The following is a 13,265-nucleotide window of genomic DNA, read 5'->3' as shown; positions in this document are numbered from 1 at the left end:
TTGTTCTCGTATATTGCATTACTGGTGACGTAAATGCATCTACAATACAATTCCCTCAGTATAATTAATCGAACAGAGTTTATAAAGGCACGTTGCATCTGTTTTTGACGTTATTAAAGTCACACAAATTGGCTAAACAAACTAGTCCATATTCATCATTTTTTAAAGGTTTAATTTTGACTATATGAACAAAAGCGTTGTTGGCCTTGTAGCTTCAGTGTACGACTCTCATTCCTGAGGTTTGTCAAGCACCTACTTGCCTATTAGATTGAGAAATGATTATAAAACATATACAGGAATCTGAGGCCCAGACCTAAAAAGGTTGTAGTGCCACTGAGATTGTATTTAACACAATCACGTAAAATAACAAACAAGTTATTTTACGTGACTCTTAATAAAATTTATATATACAATTAAATAAAGTTATCGCAGTTTTGACCTAAATAGCTAAGGCCTATTGTTACAAGAAGACACTATTGTGAACATAGACAAAACTGAAACTCGTTCTATAACTGTCATATCCCGATGGGGCGGATGTCCAACACGTCCGCAGTTTTACGAGACTGGACACATATAATTCTACTAGTTTTCTTATTTTTTCATAAAGAAATCGAATTTTAAATGGATAAAAGCTTTAAATAATCGTGATATCACTCAGAAGTTTGCAGCGTATGAAATCAACTACGTAGAGTGATATGGACTCAAAGTTTTGAAGTTTGTCTCCAGGTGTTAGCTATTAAGGGACTGAAACTTGGTGAAACTTGGAATCACGCATTCCGCTAACATTATCACTGTTTATTACTATCCAATGTGTCCAATGTGTTCTCTACTGAACATTATGATTATGTACACCATCTTATACTTATAAACAGAGTTTTATCTTTCTAAAGTTTAATGATCAAACACTGCTCGGCCTTAAAGTATATCGTGCGACATCTATTCCTGATGTCATAGGTTCGAACCCGGCTGTGCACCAAAAGACTTTCTGACTATGTGCGCATTTGACACGTGAGGAACCGGCATTGTGAACCAAAAAGTCGACGGCTTATGTCGGGCACAAACGGGTGACCTACTTGTTAGAAAAACACCTGATCACGAAATAGATACAGTAGTCTGAGGTCCAGACCTAAAAGGTTGTAGCGCCACTGGTTTTAAATAAATTATATTATCTAAGAAATACATGATATAGAACTTTGACTTTTATCTTTTTTATTATATTTGTTTTTATACATAAACTTTCTTTCATCATAATTACTGAATACATGCAAAACCTTGTGTCCTTTTTTTAAATTATATTAATAAAAATCTATAGGTATATGTTCAAACTGCTCAACGAACTGGAAAGAGCATGGTGCGCCAGCGAGGCTTTAGTCGGAAGTGGTAGTGGTGATGCCGGCGCGTGCGCATCTAGAGATGAAGAGCGTTGGTTAGCCGATTGCTTTGGCGAGTTAGTTGAACGGGCCTTACACCAGCTAAGGCTTCACCGGGATCTATACCCGGTGCTTCATCACCTAAGTTTGAACAAGTAAGTTATTCGCAAGCGTTTTGATTTTAATTATAATTTTCTGTGTGTTTATATCACATTTTTAAATAGACGTTTAGAGGATCAAACGTGACTGAATACCACAATTGTAACTATTTATTGCATCATTAAAATTAAGAGATTATACCGAAGTTTCGCGTATGATTGTCCCGTGACAACGAACGTGACTGCTCTTTATAATTTAAATTTTAACCAATAATAATAATTATGAAATTGTGACAGACGAACGAGTCAATCTAGTAAAGTATTTAATATAAATAAATGATCAGCACTCATATTCTGTAAATTTCACTATTCATATAGCTCAGTGATTGGTATTTAGCTAATGGTAGATGTTTGTCTTTACAATAACATAATTTACACGATTATATTACTACGAAGTATTTTATAATCTGTAAAAAATGCATACAACTGTTACAATTTGAATAATAGTGTCGTTATTACAATGTTTTAAATGTTATCCTTATTTATAAAACGAAGACTCTTAGACTCCTTTATTACTCAAAACTACGATTTTTATATGATTTTCTCTAAAATTGATGATTATGTGTATTCATGTAAATTTACTGAAATCAATTGTTATTGAAAAAATCTTGCCAAAACACGAAATTCACGCGCCAAATTTATAAATGAACTGCTTGCATAAGTCAGCTTATTAATGATGATTAAATCCATCGTAAGAAACTGTTGAAGCAACGCCAATTAGAGTTGCAACGGCTTGTTCTAATTTATATTTCAGAATATTCCAAATGGTACTATATTAATGAAGTTCGCTGAACAACATCCTACGCAAATATGCTAAGCTGAATTGGAAAGAGAAAAGCATCTTTGTAAAGGAAAATAAAATAATAAATAAACATTGTTCAATTGGACCTAAATTCGACTGAGTCTAAATTATTCTAAATATACAAAAAAGCACATTTTAAAGAAGTCATTAAGTTTTGCGTTAGATATGTGTGACAATGTAATTTTGTCTTAATTATACAAAGTCAATGCTCTAATAATTATTAGACATATAAGAAGCATATTGAAATTTGTCTATTCATAGACGTAGGTCGCAGTTAGCTCTACAACATGTCTTTCAGGCTACATACATTACGTATTGTGTAGCAAAGATTTTTACGTTATCTATACTAAATTTTAATGTTTTTTTATATCTTTCGTTATGCATATACGAAAAAATTTTGGTATAATTTAATTTCGAAATAAAATGAGTGATAGGAGTAGAACAAAGCTATATGAAGCTTATACTGGTTTGAATAAATGTAGTGATTTCGTGCCCCTTACATCCGTTTCACAATCAGTTTGAACATTATTTTATTATTAAAACCTAAAACAAAATGTAACGTTAACAGATTGGAATATCTCCTGAGGTGTTTGAACCAGCTGTCGCAAATGAAAGCTTTTTGGCGTTGCTGTCCATTCAGCAAGGAAATGAGGTAAGTGAATTGAAACGTGAGGCGCAACAAAAATGGTCGCATTATAATTTGACAATCTTTTTATTTTAATTTAAAATGCAAAAACACAACCTGTTTTGAGGATCACTGAAAATCGGACAATCTTACTGATTACCGAAGTTTTATTTCTTTGAATACTATTTTTATATTATCTCTTCGAAAATTAATACATAATTAAATTTAGAGCTATAAATCTAAAATGGAATGTTTTCTTTCTTTCTACGTACTTATATTTAGTAGTTAATCAAGAAAATTGTATTATAAACTTACAAATGTATTTATAATTTGATATTAATTACGTATATAGCACATCAGCCTGACTGCACAATTATAATGAAATTTGAAACTCTACTTATTCAGCTTAAGCCCCCTACTAGTCAATTAGATAATGAATATCGAATTTAATGATATCGTGTTCTCCTTTGGGATAAAGTTAATAAGCAACCATATTAGCGAGGATCTTATAACTATTTTAATTAAAGATAGACGAAACCTTGCCACCACAAATAAATCGGATTCAAAGGTACGAGTTTATCTAAATTAATCTTTATTTCGGCAGAGATTGCGACTGAACGGTTTCTTAGAAACCTGTTATTTATCTTCATTGTCCCTTTATTTTCATTCAAGTTAAATTCTGTAATGATTTTGCTATCATTATTTACCCGTTCTGATTGAAGTTTAACTTAGTGTAGTCACCTTGAAAGCAAATTTAAAAAAATCTTAGAAAATAATTTGCTTCTTCGTTCTAAGTGCTTTACAGCAGTTGTAGTTGGCGTAAGACTGCAATTTTACTTATCTTTTTTTGGTGCCTTGTCATTGATGACTTAGTTATTTATACCTACACTTAAATCATACCTTCCTACACTTAACGCTAACTAAAAATATTAAATAAACATTCGTAACATTGATAAATAATTAGAATTTAATTAATTTGTGCATTGATATTGGTAAAACGCAAGTCTTACAGTTTATACTATTGTTACGAAGACGGGTCGACTGCATGTTTCTAGATTTTTCCACTAGTTAGAGAACTTTTCAGCAGGCTGTAATATGATTTCTGACCGTTTCAGGAGAGGGTCAATCACATATTAGAAAATTGTAATTTTCATAATGTTACCCTAGTTTTCAGGAAGCTGAAACCTTTTTTCAGTCTGTTTCAGAACATGTGTAGTCGAGTGGTGCAGTTTTCAGGAGACCCGTTTTCAGGCGTTTTCAGGCCTAGTTATACCCCTTTGATGAAGGAATATTCTAGGTGTGAGACAAGGACGAAATGATACGAGAGAGAGAGAGAGAGAAGATCAGAACTTTCTCGAAACTAGACGAGCACTCTAGAACGCCGTACGACAAGGACGGAGCAACGTGCGAAAGAGACAAAGAGTGCGAACGTTCTAGAATTGTGCAATCGCTACTCAGTAGCAAGCCCGCCTAGAAAGTTCTCGAATATTGTTTAGAATTATTCCCAGGGATATATAAGCGAGCCGAAACGCGACTAGTCACTTAGTTTTGAATGCGATTACAAGAGCGAAACACCGAAGCGATAAAAGTGAATATAAGTGAATATAAGTGATAAAGTACTGTGTGAAGTGTGCATAAGTGAAGAAATTAGTGACTGTGTTTTTGCGTGCAATTAGTGCATCTCTGCAATTAATTAGTGCCCATAAATTCCTCATTGATTTATCAAGAAATAAACCCTTGAATAAATCTACGGCATTTTCTATCCGATCCCCTAGCTCGTAACATTTTGGTGTCAGAAGTGGGATAGAAACATGCCAATTACTCCAAGGGAGAATCAAGAGGAGTCTGTGGCAGAGTCTCCAGCTGCGGAGGGAGTGCAGACAAGGGCGCAATCAGCACGCGACGCCGCCCGGCGATAAAGTTTCGATGCAAACCGCGGGATGGGTGAAAGTAACGATGGCAACATCCTCCTTGCTCTGCAGCAAATGATGGAAGACCAGGCACGCCGTCAGGAAGAACAGGCACGCCGTCAGGAAGAACAGACAAGACAAATGATGGAAGAACAGGCACGCCGTCAAGAAGAACAGACACGCCGTCAAGAAGAACAGACACGCCGTCAAGAAGAACAGGCACGACAAATAATGGAAGACCAGGCACGCCGTCAAGAAGAACATACACGCCAAGTGATGGAAGAACAGGCTCAGACACGTCGCATGATAGAGGAGCAGGCACGACGTCAAGAGGAGCAGGCTCATCAGATGATGGAGGAACAGGCTCGCCGTATCGGAGAAAAACTTTGTGACCTGAAAATACAGGTAGATAAAAAGATCGAGAATTTGGAATCTGATATGGATTGTAAGCTATCCAAGCAGGATAAACGTATCCTTGGAATAGAAAATGAAATCCAATGCCTGAAGACCACTGGTGTTGTCACGACTGTAGCACCACCTGGAAATCTGAAAGTGCCTCCCTTTGATGGTACATCTTCATGGGGCGCGTACAAGCTGCAGTTTGAGACTGTAGCAGAGTCAAACGGGTGGACTGACGATCAAGCTGTTACCGCCCTTATTCTGGGACTGCGAGACGAAGCCCTCTCTATATTAGATACCAAGAAAGGTAAGGCGACGTTGAAGCAACTGCTAGATGCCCTGGAATCACGGTATGGAGACGCACATTTAGAGCACGTTTACAGGGCTCAATTGATGGATAGAATACAGCAGACAAATGAAAGTTTGCAAAAATGGGGACTTGAAATAGAGAAGCTGGTAAGGAAGGCCTACGCATCCTCACCAGATGTTGCAGACAAGATGTTGGTTCAAGCTTTTGTCGACGGTATTCGAGACCGTGAAATTCGAATGGCTGTGAACCTTGGTCACCATAAGGACCTTAAGGATGCTCTTGCCCATGCGTTGGAGGTGGAAGCATTTTGCAAGGATCATCGACCTTACCGCATTAGGGCTATCACGGAAAAAGCTAATGGTCAACGTGGGTCAACCTGTTACACCTGTGGGGAAGTAGGGCATATGAGGTTTTCGTGCCCTAAGAAAGACTTCCGAGGTGATGTGAAGGTTAGACGTGGGAATACCTTAGTCATCGACGGAGAAGTCAATGGAACTAAGTGTAACCTAACACTCGATACTGGAGCTTCACGAACAGTGATCAGATATCAGCTTTTGAAGACATTTTATAAAAGCCCTTCTAAAGGGATTGTACAGCTTGTGACGGCAACAGGTCAGCGCATAACCGATCGGGGAGAAGGTATCGCAACCTTCAAGATTGGTGGAAGTTTTTACAGACATAAAGTTGTTCTTGCTGACATAGTAGATGACTGTATAATCGGTTTGGACTTTATGAAGTTCTATAAGTGTAAGATAGATCTAGAAAAAGGAATGTTCAAGTGTGGAAAACAGGAAGTTTGCTTTAAAGGTAACCGTTCAAAAAGTGGTTATGATGCCTGCAGAGTAATCAATGTGGACGGCCAAGTCAGTAATCAAAAAGATTGGAACACAGTTCAAACAGTTCCGGATAACTATACGGAAGCCCTGTCAATACTTCTATCAAAGGCAGACGGACAGTTGAAGAAATTTTCTGACATGTTATCAACCCATGAAAGAGAGCTAAGAAGGAGTTCAGATGATGTGTCTCAAAGACCGTGCGATAAAGTTAACGAACAGGATGGAAGGGATAATGACCACGTGAGGATACTAAGAACAGATACCATAAGTCCAGATTGGTGTGGGAAATTAATTCGGGAACAGCAACAACAAGATCCTGACATTAAACCAATTCTGGACTGGATGAAATCTTCAGCTGTCAAGCCGCAATGGAGTAAAGTTACATCTACAAGTAACACTACTAATAGTTACTGGGCTCAATGGGATAGTTTAGTTCTCCATAATGGGGTGTTATGTCGCAAATGGGAAAACGCTCGTGGGGATGCATCTCATCTACAGTTAGTTGTGCCAAGATCCAAGATTCGCAACATATTGGAAATGTTTCATGACGGCTCATCAGGCGGACACTTAGGTGTAAAAAGGACTCTTTTGAAAATTAAAGAGAGATTTTATTGGATACATTGCCGCGAAGATGTAGAAGACTGGATTCGAAAATGTAAAGCTTGTGCAGCTGTTAAAGGCCCACAGACGAGAACTAGAGCGAGTATGAAGAAATACAATGTCGGAGCCCCATGGGAGAGGATAGCAGTTGACATAGCTGGACCATTTCCGTTAACAGAAAAAGGAAATAAGTACATCATGGTTGTTATGGATTATTTTACGAAGTGGCCCGAAGTATTCCCTATTCCCAATCAAGAGGCAGTTACAGTAGCTGAGATACTTGTAAATGACGTATTCTCTAGATTTGGAGTACCCTTGGAAATGCACAGTGATCAGGGAAGAAATTTTGAGTCTCTACTATTTCAAGAATTATGCCGATTAATGGGAATTCATAAGACGCGGACTACTCCATATCACCCACAGTCAGATGGAATGGTGGAACGCTTCAATCAAACCTTGGAAAGGCACTTGGCAAAACTGGTGGACAACCATCAAAAAGACTGGGACAAGTATATTCCATTATTTCTAATGTCATACCGGTCTGCGGTTCATGAAACCACAAATGTTACTCCTGCTTTAGCCATGTTTGGGAGACAACTTAGATTACCAGCGGATATTGTAACTGGGCGACCACCTGACACACCGGAGAGTGTTACAGAATATGCTGCGGATCTGCGTAATAAACTGGACGAAATCCATGAACACGTACGTGCATCACAAAGTAAAATAAGTGAGACTACGAAGATTAGGTATGACAGAAAGACGAATCACATAGAATTTAAAGAAGGCTCGCAAGTATGGCTCCATAACCCAACAAAACGAAAAGGCAAATCACCAAAGCTTCAAGCTGACTGGGACGGTCCATACACGATAGTCACGAAGATAAATGACGTTACCTATCGCATAAAGAAAATGGGTGGTTTAAGGAGCAAACCGAAAGTCGTTCACATAAATCGATTGGCCCCCTATAAAGGATGTAATGATGCTCGGGACGAGCATGTCTAAGGAGGGGGTAGTGTTACGAAGACGGGTCGACTGCATGTTTCTAGATTTTTCCACTAGTTAGAGAACTTTTCAGCAGGCTGTAATATGATTTCTGACCGTTTCAGGAGAGGGTCAATCACATATTAGAAAATTGTAATTTTCATAATGTTACCCTAGTTTTCAGGAAGCTGAAACCTTTTTTCAGTCTGTTTCAGAACATGTGTAGTCGAGTGGTGCAGTTTTCAGGAGACCCGTTTTCAGGCGTTTTCAGGCCTAGTTATACCCCTTTGATGAAGGAATATTCTAGGTGTGAGACAAGGACGAAATGATACGAGAGAGAGAGAGAGAGAAGATCAGAACTTTCTCGAAACTAGACGAGCACTCTAGAACGCCGTACGACAAGGACGGAGCAACGTGCGAAAGAGACAAAGAGTGCGAACGTTCTAGAATTGTGCAATCGCTACTCAGTAGCAAGCCCGCCTAGAAAGTTCTCGAATATTGTTTAGAATTATTCCCAGGGATATATAAGCGAGCCGAAACGCGACTAGTCACTTAGTTTTGAATGCGATTACAAGAGCGAAACACCGAAGCGATAAAAGTGAATATAAGTGAATATAAGTGATAAAGTACTGTGTGAAGTGTGCATAAGTGAAGAAATTAGTGACTGTGTTTTTGCGTGCAATTAGTGCATCTCTGCAATTAATTAGTGCCCATAAATTCCTCATTGATTTATCAAGAAATAAACCCTTGAATAAATCTACGGCATTTTCTATCCGATCCCCTAGCTCGTAACACTATTATTACTTAGAATAAATTTTTATGTTACCTTAAATAATTTGTATACAGAAGTGAAATAGTAGGAGCCCTTCGCAAGGGAACAGCTGAGTGGTACGACGCGCTGTGTGCCCAAGATACGGAGTCAGAACGCGGTGAAGACCTAGTCAACCTCCTCACGCTAGTTCAAATTGACCTGCAACAAGGGCTTACATACTATCACCCGTTATTTGAAACGTGAGTAAATCATGTATAATTTATTTGACAAAGAAAATGTTCACAGAACAGGTTCAGAAATCTAAAGCCAGTGGTGGTTTTTGGGATAGGGAATTGAGGTTGTTTCATGTCTGAAATGTATTATTGTTTAGAAACTAAAACATGTCTTTTTTATAGAACAAACAACGTACCCTACTTCAACGTGGTGTTCACACAAATCGATAAAATGGTAAGTCCTTAGCACAGTTTGATAAAAATAACTATTTCCACTAAAATAACCAATTTTAAACAAAGCTTTGAATATGCAAAATGGAAAATTCAAAATACAATAATGTAAAACAAAATATGGATTTACAAACTGGCATTGAAGCCTCGGGGCGTGAGAATATACACGTTGCAATGCCTCGCTTGCTTTAACTTTACGCCATTGCGAACAACGATACAAATATTCATAATATAATTTTAGTTCTATTTTTGAATTATGATTATTATTACAAATGTCTCTTCAGCGAGTCATATATATATTATAACATTCGTATTCAGAATTAAAGATATAGGTAAAACAATATAATATTATTACCGCAATATTTGTTTAATTCACTGATTAATGAAACAAGAATTAATAAAGGTTTAATAGTACTGAAGTTGGAATTGTTTGCTGAAAATTTGCTGATGTTTTATTTTATCGAAGATAAAGTAATTTTCATTATTGCAAAAGAACATATGCTGTTGGCCACTTTTAAATTATTTATAATATAATTAGGTAGATAACTACTAAACTCTTCTTCTTCCCTGAGGTCGTAGTCTCGATCCCCGGCTATGGACCGATGGGTTTTCTGTCTGCGCATTTAACACTCGCTTATTGGTTAAGGATAACATTGTGAGGAGCCCTAGACCCAAAAAGTTGACGAAGTGTGACCGGCACAACAGAAGACTGATTTACTTGCGTATTATAAATAACAAATAATCATGAAACAGACACGGAAATTTGAGGCACATACCTAAAAGTTTCCTTTAAATAGTATCAGTTATCGCTTGATATTTCTGGCTGTGAGATTTTAATACTGGAAGTTATATTCCGGATATAACTGGTAACAAACATCGATTGATCAATTAACGGTTAGTGAGTACGTCATTCGGCTGCTCGTTATTCGGATGACTGATCGCTTCAAATTACTGGTAATTTGTAGTTGGTTCTATTTATTATTAAACCTGCTACGATTATTAGGAATATATCGTATGTACCTATTCCAGCCATAAGTTCTTTAACAAATGACAATTCAATTTTTTTCAATTAAGTAATGTAACACGTGTAGTTTTGTGACTCCTCAATAAGACACGCACGAGGATTTCGATAAATTCTGGCTTTAACAGCATAATAGCCTTTGAAGTTCTAGCGTTACCACGCGGTCGCCCCGATTTTTTCTGGTCCTCGTTAGACGAAATGTTGTTGTTGATAGTACGATATACGAACATACGGCTGATACCTTTTGAAGTATCTGGAATATGACCGACGACTCCATGCCAACTTTTCGTTCAAGGCGTTCACTGCAATCCTATTTTCTTAGACATCCCATTCCATATTGTAATTTGATAGTAAACAATAAAAAGTAAAATGGCGCAAAATCGAGAGAAGCTCTTTAGGTAATATGTATACGTGTTCCAAATTCAAAATATGTAATTAAAAAGTTAAAAGAAAATGCATTTTCAGTTGTAACAGAAGTTATGGCCAGATTAGTGATAATACTAAAAGTTACTGGTTAATGGAAGACTTCGATTGAGATTTATATATTTATTATATAGTTATAGCAGAACTGCGCCGCATTCATTAATTTTCCGTTTTTAATAATCTTAAATGGTCTTATGTGATGATTGAATCATTTATATAATATATTTCCACAGATTATGAATCAACCTAATTCATTAGAGTTTAAATTAGACCATATTTCCTATATATAACCTTTCATATTACCATCGCTTTAGTAACGGGGCAAGAGCAACTATAACGATTAATTATGTACAATAATTATTTTACAAAGAAAATTCAATAAGTGTGAGGTTGTCTGCGACAAGTATTTCTTAAGACTAGCCGCGGAAGTCAAAAGTTCCAAGTTAAATTACTACTGTACAACAAGTTTTGAAGTTTTCAGTTATTGACTTAATAATTCGTAAACAATAGCACTAAAAAAACGAATGATGTGATCTAAAGACGAAACTCAATTTGGATATTTCAATATCTGCAACGCTAATGTAGCAAACTTGGAATTACGAAGGTCGAAAACTCAATATTAAATGATAGATCGAAGTAGAAACTATTTTAAGAATAAGTACGCTGAGCTCCTTTGGGTTTTTAAGCTGATCAAGTCTAAGCAAAGCCTGCGTGGGCCACCCAGACTTATACACTATTATTTAACTACAAATATAATCTTAAATGGTCGGCGTTCCTACATAATGTAAGCATTTGCGTGCTTATCATTACTTACAAAAACTATTAGTAGCCAATAAATTACAACGTAACTGAACATTAGTGAAATTATAGTGTAAAGATTCATATTGTAACACGTTGTTATTGTTGCTTTTCCTAAGTAAAATGAATTTATGCAGTAATTGCTTTAATGTTTTTTGTAATTACCATTTTTACTTATTGATATGAATTGTTCAATTATTTATTACCTAAATAACAAACTATATTTGATTGTTAGTTAAAAAATAAACAGCTGTTCTTACATAAGTATTTTTCTTACGTCGCATTAAACATTCATGCATTTTCATTTTACATATTGGTTTAAAAGGCGAATAGACAAATATATTTCAAGTCTAACCAAATTCAAAGGAACATAAGCGAAAATTCTTTTTACTTATCTCACTACAATAGATTCTTTATCCAAGGCACTTTTACGACAGGCAAACCGTTGTAAGAATGCTATAAAACCAAAATACTGTTAAAACAACGAGACTACGTGAGCGGTAGTCCTTCCAAACCATTTCCCGTACATAAATATGTATCTTTCTTTAAGCGCTGATTTAAATTACAAATGTGAATTCAAATAAGTATTAAAGAAACGTACTTTTTTTTTACTGATCTTGCGCTCTTTATTATATTATATAAATTAGTATTTTTATGTTTTTCGTCGTCATCACCTTCAATGAAAAATGTCTCATGAAAAACGCATAGATTTTCGCTTTTGAGCTCCTAAGTGGATGTGAAGAAACTCCCGTTAGCATTGGTTTTCAAAGTACAGGAATCAAACTTAGCGCCAAATCTCGACTCGAGAGTTTTACCCTGAAATTTAGATTTTTTTTCTCGCAATGATTTTTTTTCACCGAACAGAATAAAATATCGTTTAGGTTACAATTGGGGTTTAAACATACAACATCAGGATTGTGAATCGTGACTTAGTAATAGGCTAACATAATAACTTTATCTTTTACCTTTGTATTGTTTGTATTTATAATATTAAATATAAAGTTTTTAGGCCGTCACGGCTTAAATTCAGAGCTTTACGTATGAGCAAGAGAAAAAATGAATGGTTTTAATAAAGTCCGCGGAACGTCAGGAAGGCTTAGCATGAGATAAAGCTTATTGTCTTTTATTAGTGCACGATCTAAAAACTAAATTACACATTATTTCATGTAGAGACCAAAAGTTAAAACAACATTACAAGTTTAAAAAATTAGGATAATGCTACATTTATATTTCATATTTGTTCAAGGTATCCGAAGATGTGAAGCAATGTGTCGAGCACTGGATCTCTGAAGGCTGGTGCGGCGTTGCTGAAGAGGAAGGCTATGACGAACACGGTACAAGTACATTATTCATAACCATTTTAATAAAGATGTTTATATAATATAATACATAAGTTATCTGTGACAATTTGCTGTGTATTTTTTATTTAACTAGCTGACCCCTCGAACACTCTCGATTAGCACCTTAATTTATGATTTTAAAAAACGACGTAAATGTTTGACGTTTTTTTAATTATGTCATTTGTTTAAGTAGCTGTTCGTTGGTATATTTTCCTGAGTGTACACAAAATAAATTTCTTCACGCACGCATAAATATTTCACAACCAATATATTTGTCAATTCTTTTATTTGTCCAATATATTTGTCAATACATTATTGTCATTATTCTACGTTTTTTAAATCTCACAACTGTTATCCATATATTGTGAATATAAATTGTCGCTTCGATTTTTATATTAAGAGAGAGATTTTACCGTATCGACGGAATGAACATGAATTGTTTGGCTGTTATAGATACCCACGAACATTATTTTT

General features: G+C 35.9%; 1 protein-coding gene across 1 annotated transcript in view; it reads left to right on the top strand.

Annotated features, from left to right (window-relative positions):
• LOC123709739 (BAI1-associated protein 3) overlaps positions 1-13,265 on the top strand; it is a 63,966-nt gene that overhangs the window by 27,993 nt on the left and 22,708 nt on the right. Inside the window, exons 11-15 of the mRNA XM_045661265.1 lie at positions 1,313-1,525; positions 2,899-2,982; positions 8,841-9,005; positions 9,162-9,213; positions 12,698-12,785. Of these exons, the coding sequence (XP_045517221.1) occupies positions 1,313-1,525; positions 2,899-2,982; positions 8,841-9,005; positions 9,162-9,213; positions 12,698-12,785 (602 nt within the window). The remainder of the gene's footprint in view (positions 1-1,312; positions 1,526-2,898; positions 2,983-8,840; positions 9,006-9,161; positions 9,214-12,697; positions 12,786-13,265) is intronic.

Source organism: Pieris brassicae, chromosome 5, assembly GCF_905147105.1.
Source record: "Pieris brassicae chromosome 5, ilPieBrab1.1, whole genome shotgun sequence".
NCBI lineage: Eukaryota > Metazoa > Arthropoda > Insecta > Lepidoptera > Pieridae > Pieris > Pieris brassicae.
This window is presented reverse-complemented; position numbering and strand designations above follow the sequence as displayed.